Source organism: Lactuca sativa, chromosome 8 (genome assembly GCF_002870075.4).
Source record: "Lactuca sativa cultivar Salinas chromosome 8, Lsat_Salinas_v11, whole genome shotgun sequence".
NCBI classification, from domain to species: domain Eukaryota; kingdom Viridiplantae; phylum Streptophyta; class Magnoliopsida; order Asterales; family Asteraceae; genus Lactuca; species Lactuca sativa.
The window spans coordinates 94,521,879-94,532,399 of NC_056630.2; the positions used below are offsets into that span (position 1 = coordinate 94,521,879).

The following is a 10,521-nucleotide window of genomic DNA, read 5'->3' on the forward strand; positions in this document are numbered from 1 at the left end:
GAATAATTTTAACTAAACGTCTTTTCTAAATTTTTCAATAAAAAATGAAAACGGAAAACAAAGATCGAAAAGGAAAAACTAAAAACGAAAAATGAAAATTATTTTTTCGTAACTAAACGCAACCTTAATTTCTTTTTTACGCTTTTACACGTAAAGAACCAAAGATAATGAAGGAATTGAAACTACGAGACCAATCGTGTATAAGTTTCCCAAGTTATTCTCACCATGTTATTTCTCAAACCACGTATAATAATTCTGTAGAAAAAAGCGCACACAATTGCACCCGCACCACGTCACACAGAATTACAACCTTGACCAACCCAAGTGCCCGACCCATCGTCTCTATTTTGGTCCGACGAAAAACAGAGGGGACCTAATAATCCATTGGATTCTTGCGTCCTTTGATCGATTAACGATGGCCGGAGGGAGTACTAAGAAAAAATTCAATAAATCGAAAACTCGAAAACCCACCAAACAATCGTTGTTCGTGGAGGGTGGCTTATTATCCGATTGGTCTCCTCTCATCACTTCGCCCCCTTCCAGAGGCATATCATCATTTGATACATCCATAGGGCTTTATTGGGATGATACTTGAATTTAATGCTTGTTTTGTTTGTTTTTTGTAGGAAAAAGTACCCATCCGAGCGGTTCTGGGAATAAATTGAATGCATCTAAGAACAAATCTGCAGTGAGATATGAGATTGGTAGTACGTCTGGCGGTAAATCGAAACCTACTAATTCCACTTCGAGGATACTCGATTCTCGTAAGCCAAAAGCGAATGCCTTTGCTTACAAATATCCTGAGGTGATGATTATCTTTTGAACATTAGGTTGTTTTATGTGATTTCACTTCCTTTTGTGCAACTTCGTACTCTGGGATTTTAGGTCATATGGACTCATCTTGATTCCGGAAATGATATGGATGCTTGATTAATTGTAACAATGGGTTAACATAAGAACCCCAAATGAGTATTGGAATATGAGATAGGTTTCGATCAAAAACTGTACAGATGATCTGATCCTTGAATTTAGAGATTGATTTGGGTAAAACACTTATTTCTGCAATGAAGTTCCAACTTTTTACCAATTTATGCAACCAAGTAGATGTAAGGGCAATAGCTATATCTACTACACCTGTATCTTCTTTGAGCTTATTGTTTGTATCTGCCCTCTGCTTGAAAACTTGAACATTGTAATCCTTGTGCTTGACCTTAGCTTGAAAGAACATCTTCCTGTTTACCAATTTGACAAAATTGAGGTTTTGCAGGCGAGTCCATTTGTAGATGAAGGTGGTGATGGACATAACAAGTTTGATGAATCAACCCCTATTGTTTTGCTTGATTCCAAGGAATCAAAGATTATTGCTTACATGGACAATACCCCTGTTACCAATTCTCAAACTGTCAAATACACTTATGATTATGGTGCAAGTTTTGAGGTGGACGATAGTTCTCATAGTCATACAGGATTAGGGTTTCAAGATGAACCAGAAGAAAACCCTAGTATCATTGAATCATCTCCAGTTACTGAAAAACAAGAATGTTCACGTTTCAATTCATCATCATCATCACATGAAATGGAAACCGATATGATGGATGATGATGGGGATGATTTGTCATCATCTCCAGTGAAAAATTCAGGATTTCTGTCAATCGGTGGCATGAAATTGTACACCCATGATATATCTGATGAGGAAGCGGATGATGATGATGATGATGATGATGATGATGAAGATGATGATGGTGATGATGATGATGATGAAAGCTTAGAGTCTTCAGAGTCTGAAGACTCTTCTAACTCATCTGATAGTGAGGGCGCGTATAACAGTGATTCTGATATTAATGATGAGATTGCTAAAGATTACTTTGAAGGGATTGGTGGGAGTTATAAAGTTGCAAATGTTGATCAATTGCTGGGCAATGTTCTTGATAGCTCGGATGATGATGATGATGATGATGATGATGGTGTTGGTGGTGGGAGGTTTCATAAAATGGTAAAGGGGGTAAGTGGGATTGCACTTCAGGAAGCATCAAGGGAATATGGCATGAAGAAATCTAGGTCAAAGAAGAAAAGTCAATCAAAGGCGAAAGATGATTGGTCTGCTATAGATGACCTTATGCTTGTAAAGAATTCCAGATCTTTATATGGAAAAAAGAAGCATGCAGCGAAGATTCCACAGTCCTGGCCATCGAAAGCTGAAAAGAGTAAAAATTTCCGCAGATTTTCAGGTAAATTATCTATTATTCATTCCATCGAGTCATCTTTGCATTTGATGAAAGATGAAAATTTTCGATCTTTATGTGATAAAGATGAAATTTTTCCATAAAAGATCATTTTTTTTTTATCTTTATGTGATAAAAGACGAGTTTATTCCACATTTATGTGATAAAATATGAAAATTTCCCACTTTTACATAATAAAAAATGACAAATACTGTGTCATTCCAGGTGAGAAGAAGAAAATACGCCAAGATAAGATTGCCTCAAAGCGTAGGGATCGAATGATAAATCGTGGTGTTGATCTTGAAAAAATAAATTCTGTAAGCACAAAATAAATCTATCAGTTTAAATCATTCAGTGTATTCATAAAAAATACTCAAGGATTATCAACATCTGTTTGGTATTTTAATGCAGAAACTAGTGCAGATGGTTCAGAATAAGGGTGATATTATATCCCTTCAACTTATGCACTCACGTGATTGTTCCCAGGTTTCAAAAATACACTTTTATTCATCCTTCAAAAGATTCAATCACCATATACTCATTTCTTATACTTTGGAGATGTATATTACTATATTAAATATTAATTTATATTAACATTAATATATTCAAATGAGCTACATTCCTTAGGTTCAAAGGCTAGCTGCAATTTATCGTCTACAAAGTAACAGTCAAGGTTCAGGAAAAAGAAGGTAATGCAAGAAATAGCAACACACTTTCATTTATTTTTTTTATTATAAGTTATAAAATCCTACTTTCATATCTTTATTTTACATCATTGTGGTTTTAAAAATCTACTCATTGCTATAATTGGTAGATTTAATAAACTACAAAGTCATAATAAGGAAATAGTTGAGCGTATAATGATATAATTGGTAGATATTTCAAAGTAGAATACCTTAAATTAAATAAACAAATAAATAAAAGTACATTGCTATTTATTCTGTTCATCAGGTTTGTAACAGTGACACGAACACAACACACATGCATGCCTTCATCAGCCGACAAACTTCGTCTAGAAAAGGTACAAAAAATACATCTTTTTTCCCTTTAGTTTCATCCCAATCAAAATTTCCATTTTAGCCCCTAAACTTTCATCCTTCAGATGTTGGGAATCAACAACGAGGAGAAAAACACGCCAGCTGGCAAGACACCTTCAAACAGAACCAAAACCCCATCAACGGGACCCACCAAACCCAAAACCCCCGGTGAATCAAGCAAGAAAAAAAGACGAGAAAAAGACAAAACAGGCTCATACGCAGCCCAGCCTGTGTCATTTATTTCAAGTGGGAACATGGTAACTGAGCCCACTACGGTTGACCTTGACCTTGACATTGACCATGGACCAAAGTCAACTGAGCGGGCCCCGAATTACGGTGCATTTGAGATGCACACAACGGGTTTTGGTTCAAGGATGATGGCAAAGATGGGGTATGTAGATGGAGGTGGATTAGGGAAAGATGGTAGAGGAATATCTGAGCCCATTGAAGCAATCCAAAGGCCCAAATCGCTTGGATTAGGAGCAAAGATTCCCGAAAATACCCCTACCAACAATATGTCAGAGGCTAAGCCTATATATACTACCCCTACCCCACCACACAGACCAAACAGGGTTGTGGGTCAGGGCTCGGGTTCGAAGGGTAAATCGGGAAATTCGGAGATTGGGTCTTTTGAGAAGCATACGAAAGGGTTTGGGTCGAAGATGATGGCGAAAATGGGGTTTGTGGAAGGGATGGGGCTTGGGAGAGACTCGCAGGGTATAGTGCAGCCTTTGGTTGCAAGTAGGTTGCCTAAATCGAGAGGTTTAGGAGCCAAAGGGTAGTTTCGTCATTTGATGGTTTATTTGTGTCGAATAAATGATGTGATTTGGAAATGGGCTCTTGCATATAAATATGGTTCGAGCGTCCTTGTAATTCTTAGGCTTGATGATTATGTTATGTAAATCGTTTAGTTTATAACTTTGTAACTTTGTTAAACTTTTTTTTTAAACTTATTATGTTGACATTGATGCTTTATTTTGGAATTGGTTGTGTTGTTCAAAACATGAAACGTTGGAAAACACTTGACAAGTGTAAATTTAACTTATAAAAGATTCAAATAAATGAGCTTGAATGAATCAAGATTTTATGTTCTTATTTGAAATTTGAACCCCTCAAATATAGCTTGAGGTAGTAAATCATGTCCAAGGTGAGCATCACATATATAGAATGGGCATTATTTGGATTTTGGATCATATGTTTTACCCATTTAGTCACCTATTCAACATTAGAATTGCGATTATACTTTTCCTTAAGGATAGTAATGGATAATGATAGCATAAACAGAGTAACCACAAGGCACAAGCTCACGTTTTTATAGTTCTTTATAAACTAGACAAAGAGAAATCAGTTTTGGTCCTCTACAACATTAATGATACTGGTTTATAACCCGTGGAAACCACGGTTATAAAATTAATCAAACTTTTATTGTAAAAACTCAAAATTATTAATAAGTTATTTTAAATAAATTATTAATTTAAGAGATATTTTTATTAGTTATGTGAAATTATAATCATTGATTCAAATAAATATATAAAATTAATTTTTAATATATATTAGATATTTTTTATTTGTGAATTAATGAAAACAATAATTTAAAATTTAAAATAGAATCACATTAATGAGGAGGTGTAATAAATTTAAAATGAAAACTAATAGATTGACAAGTGACAACACATTAATTAAAATGTCTAATATGATGACACGTGCCAAAAGAGCTACTCTTTTATTAGTATAGAGATTGACCCACCATGTCTTTTGTTATATCAGTTGATAGAGACAATGATACATAGTACAATAATTTATGGCGGCTTTTACTTACGGTGTCCCATGAATAATGATACTAAATTAACATTTAAACTATGATATTTTTATGTTTTTATAATGTCTAATCATATCAATGTCTAGTGCTTTTGAAAAATTTAATCATAACCTCTGTTTGTCGGTTCTGTAAGTTTTTTTTTGTTAAGAAAAAAACATTTATATATATAAAAATTTCATCGCGGCTACTATTTGTTATCAAAAAAATTAACTATGTTTCAAATTTTATAATCTTTTTGTTATTTATAAACATACATTTATATCGACATTTGAAGCAATTTGCGGTGAAAGATTATATGGCAAATTCTCTATATTTGAATTTTGACTTAGAACATCCATAATATGAGTTTTTTTGAATTTTTTCAAAATGAAAAAGTTTTGAAAGAAGTGTAAATAGCTTTTTCAAATAGAGTTTTTTCACCATTTATTTGAACTTTTCCATTAAAAATCTCATAATACTAAAGCTAATTATATGATTGTATCTCTCGCAATAGGAAAACTTTCATTTTTTTATTAATAATTTTTAAATGTTATTTACTTTTTAATTAGTCAAAGATTTATGGATCTTTCAAAAGAAAAGAAAAAGCTTTTAGCTAGAGCTTTGTTAATTAACAAGCTTAGTCAAAAACCTTTGAATTAAAAAATCTCTCTATATGTTTTTTTTTTCTTTTTTTTTTTCACGAGTTTGTTGTTTGATAAAACTCTTGTGAAAACACCTGTTGTGAATACTCTTAGTTAACAAGCTTTTGGAAGAGCCTTTTCATATTTTTAGTGGGGTCATAGCTTTCAACAAATACCAAAAGCTTATTTAACCATTTTGTTGGGACATATGTAGTATTTATTATTTTTAATTTACCAAAAAACTTAATCAAAAAGTTATCCTATCGTGGAGGTAAATGAGACTTTTTATTATATCGGTGCTGATTTTGCCACTTAGCCTTTTTATCCATCCACGAAATAAATAAGATATTGATAATAATACCCTTATTTTAATTTAAAGAGAGAAGGAAAAATCGGTTGAATTTGTTTCCAAATCACACAAGACCCCTTCCTTATTTCTTTTTCCTTCCTCCTTCCTTCTTCCTTCTTCACTTCTTTTGCTTCTTCAGATTTTTAATCAGGTGCGACTTCCTTTCAAATGGGAAAACGCAATGATCTCAAATTCGATTTCTACAAACCATGGATGCACTCGATTATATATACCCCATCTGCTTTCAATCGATTAAACTAGGGCTTGAATCGACAAATTTGCATCGAAGGTGTGAAATCAAGTCTATTTGAATCAGAGCTCAATCAACTGTAAGATTAGTTTTTTATAGTGTCTGATTTCATCCTTTATTTTTTTCTCTGTGTGATTATACAATATGTTTTATGGGTATGAGATTTCTTCGTGTTTTTTCCTCCTTGTGCGATTTTTTTCACCATGTATTCGTGTATGTTCATGTATTTTTTGGTCCTATATGACTTATGTTCTTCTCATGCCTTTTGTTCTATTGAATTTTAAAAGTGGATACAGGGAAACAAATGGTTTTTCATGTTCGGTTTAGATGAATCGCTAGGATCCTTGAGAAGCATTATAGTCAATTTGGAGAGTATTTATTGATGATCAAATGGAGCTTTGGTAGTTCAAATGGGTTCCTTATACTGAGCTGCTTGAAGTTATTAGTAAAAATAGGGATAGTTTTTCACTGGGATTTGTATGTTTTGTGTAATCAAGTGACAAACATTATTGATCAGTTGTTCTTCGGCTGTTATTTCTCTTCATAATTGTGGTATTGGTTTTGTATCCGGTGCAAGCTAGTGTTGAAGTCTCCTCCATCAATGGCTGATTTGTTGGTTTTGTTGTTCACGTTCCGTAATGGAGAAAAGTTGAATTAGTGGGTTCTTTGTGTTATGTAGTAATTTGGTTTATATGGAAGTCGCGTGATTCTCGAGTAATCGAAACTATAGCCATAAGGACCCGTCTTTCTTTTTCGTACATATTTACATATTAAAGACGAAGGGTATAAATGTCAAAATCTTAATTTTTCAGTGGAATGATCAAAATTTTCAGTGGAAAAATCAGGACCCTTATTATATTGATGTGACATGATATTTTGTTGGGGGTGACATGCAAAAAACTTAACAAAAAAGTTTTCCTATTATAGATGCTTTTAATAGTGCATATGTAACATCCAGTTCTGTTGTGCACTTGCTAAGTTGATTATTTGAATGAAATTAGAAATTTAGGGTTTTGCTTTGGGGCGTGATGCAGCCTTTATTGGTCGCGGCACAAATATGTCATGTAGGGTGCGCCGCTCCTGAGGTGATATGTGTGACGAGCCACCACAAAGCTCAAAACTTTAGGTCTTGGACATTGGACCTTATATAATGACTCTAACTAGCTAGGGTTTCTCTTATCTTCCGCATCCATCTCCAGAAAGCAAACCTATCCCCCTTTTTGTATGTTCTTGAGAGTTTAATTTGGTGTGATTTTGGAGTTAAAGCAAGGTGGTGTTGTGCAAGGAAGCAAAGATCTAGAAGAGTTCATCATTCACATTATTTATGGACCTCTGTAATTATTAAAGTTTCAACCTTTTTCATGTTTTATGTTTAGATCTAGGATCTTAAGGAGTTATAACTTAGTTTGAGTTCGGAATCCCACGAGTGTTCATTAAAATCCAAATCCATTTATAATTATGTAATTCACAAAGTGAAAGCGTTATATAACCTAAAATGTTTTTAATTTATGAGCATATTCCAATTATAATGATTTAAATAAAATTTCAAAACATGAAGATTTCATGACTTACACGTATCCATTTCAATATTACCTGCAACTCACAAAGAGAAAACTGAAAATCTATAACATAAATCTCACACTAAAATAAATAAACACCAAGGACTTGTGTTGCTTCAAGATAGCTACTAACACCAAACATATAAAAATGTAGCTTTCAACAAACAATATCAATAAATTCAACCACAAAGGCAACAAAATAAACAAAAATTGATTCATAGTGCAATAAGATAACTAGATTGATATGGCAACAAATATCTCCATCATGTCCTTTAAGACCAGAGAAATAAAATGGGATGAATTTAATTGAGAAAAAATAGAGTTGAGTATACCTTGTTCCTGCGATTTGATGAGACTCAAGTGACAAGGCGACGATTGTATAACAACCCGATATTTCAAGTCAATGTAATAGTCTAGGTCAACTATTGTAACTAGTTTTAAAGTAATAAAGAGAAATTATTTGAATATTATGTACATTTATTTATTTATAAAGATGTATAAATTAAGATAAAAATGATCATCAAAAATAAAATATCAGATAAACTCGCTATCTATGAAGAAACTTCTAGTGGTCGTGACAAGGATTCCGGAGATATAAAGAACGCTAAAAACCTAGTTATAACGAAGAAGTTATAACCTATCGAAGTTTCGTGACGGAACCGTCACGACGCTGTGTGACGTAAAACGTGAATTTACGATAAAATGCTTTTTAGACTTAGGTACCTAAATAAAAGTTGTAGTATACGGTAAACCGAGAGTGTGCATAAAAAGAACGTTCAAATTTGACTTTGTATGAGGAAGTTATTATTTTTCTAAGAATCAGCACAACAGTGTACAACCCGAAATTCGAATTATAGATCGAGCGATTTTTAGCCGACACAACCTAAATGAGAATCGAAGATCTCTTCAATAGTATCTCAACGGTAAAAAGACAGACGAAAACGGATGTCGAACGAAGAAGTTATGAATTTTTAACGGATTTTTCTTGTCCCGACCTGTTAAAAATATAATATTAAAAATAAATTCAAAATCAACCGATGAATTCTAAACGAAAGTTGTAGAGTACGGTCTCACCTATGTGTGGATATAAAGAACGTTAAAAATGGAGCTTGTATGCAAAAGTTATGAATTTTTGAAGTTTTGGACACACATTTCGAGACTTATCAGAAGGGGAACGCCATGCGTCCGAGGGAATGCCCCGCGTTCGCATGCAGGTGGACATGTATCTCGCATCATCGAAACTTCAAGAGCCCGGATACCAATCACCAGACACGTCTCAGCGAATGCGCTGCATACGAGGAACGCCCTGCGCTTCGGAACGCGTTGCGTTCCTCGCAGGAACGCCCTGCGTATCGATGTCAGAAGCCTCCTATAAATAGGATGCGAGACCTCCAGGTTTAGTTTACAAATTTCACACTTTCTTTACCTTTAAACACCCTTTTAAGCTACATTAAACCCCTCGAATCTTAGTAAACCTCCCTCACACCTGAAGAAAGCCTGAAGCCCCAAAGTCCTCGAGAAAATAATTTTTTTCAGTCGAAACTCTGCCTGAGCAGAACTTGATTTCCACCAAAAAATCGTGATTTCAAGTAACGAAGCGCGGCCCAAATCACCACTTATCAAGTGAATTCATACCCTTACACTTTTTTATATCTTTTTCCATATTTTAAAAGGGGAGAATACAAGTAAAACACTAGGAAACTTGTGTTAAAATATAAACCATTGTTTATGTTTTTTGACAATTTATATAACTATTACATGAAAACATATACATACAGAACATCTTATGATACAACGGTTATCAGTTCAAATGAAACATATATTATAAACTATAATATATATAGTTTGGGTTACATTCTCATTATTTTACCCCTTTCAGGGCAAAGAAACGAATATATAAAAATACGATTATTTTGATATTATAAACATGAAGAATTGGGTAACAGTTTCATGCATGAATATTTTCAAATAACAAAACACGTATCTCGTTGGAAATTTGTGAGTCATTCATCTTCATTGTACCTACCCAAGGTATACATGGAAGTCCTATTTTATAACCAGAGTCTCCTCCCGGAGAGCGTGATACTTGTGTATAGATCTATGCGAGATTGATGACCCCACACCCTGGCTGTTAGCTACAGCACGACCAACAAGTTATGGGTGACAAATATCAAACATAACGACGCTTGAAGAATGTTGTGACAGAAAAAATCATTTTTTAGTACGGTTATGAAAACTCACATGATAAACGGCAATACGTTATTTTTACGTGAAATTAATATTATATTTATTTTACGTAATTACTCAGCACATCAAATGGTTTTTATTTTCGAATAAAACTACATGTTACAAAATTAAGTATGACATTTTTACTTATATTTTTCAATCTTGGAATATATATAAGAATACCATTCCGTTTTATGGAAAATATAGGATTTTCTGAGATAGATATGATTACTTTACAAACAAACAATTTACAACTCAGTTTTATGGAAAATATAGGATTTTCCGGGATAGATACGATTATTTACAAACAAACAGCTTACATTTCGATTTTATAGAAAATATCGGATTTTCTGGAAACTAACGTGATTTCAACTCATTGAATGACATATATTTTCATACAAATGCTTATGAACTCACCAAATTAAATGTTGACACTTTT

At 33.5% G+C, this 10,521-nt stretch overlaps 1 protein-coding gene across 1 annotated transcript; it reads left to right on the forward strand.

The window, feature by feature from the left end:
* Positions 1-247: 247 nt before the first annotated feature.
* LOC111908350 (G-patch and R3H domain-containing protein C30B4.02c) lies at positions 248-4,242 on the forward strand. Its single transcript, XM_023904173.3, has 8 exons — positions 248-545; positions 627-805; positions 1,268-2,228; positions 2,448-2,539; positions 2,634-2,708; positions 2,850-2,911; positions 3,174-3,243; positions 3,325-4,242. The coding sequence occupies exons 1-8, from the start codon at positions 416-418 to the stop codon at positions 4,039-4,041; spliced, it is 2,286 nt and encodes a 761-aa protein (XP_023759941.1). The 5' UTR covers positions 248-415; the 3' UTR covers positions 4,042-4,242.
* The last annotated feature ends 6,279 nt before the right edge of the window (positions 4,243-10,521 follow it).

What these genes read in the sequence shown, in the direction of transcription:
- LOC111908350 (XM_023904173.3), top strand. Translation starts at nt 416, where the DNA reads ATGGCCGGAGGGAGTACTAAGAAAAAATTCAATAAATCGAAAACTCGA. An exon ending in TTGCTTACAAATATCCTGAG is followed by an intron (nt 806 to 1,267) that starts GTGATGATTATC and finishes GAGGTTTTGCAG; the next exon opens with GCGAGTCCATTTGTAGATGA. An exon ending in AAATTTCCGCAGATTTTCAG is followed by an intron (nt 2,229 to 2,447) that starts GTAAATTATCTA and finishes GTGTCATTCCAG; the next exon opens with GTGAGAAGAAGAAAATACGC.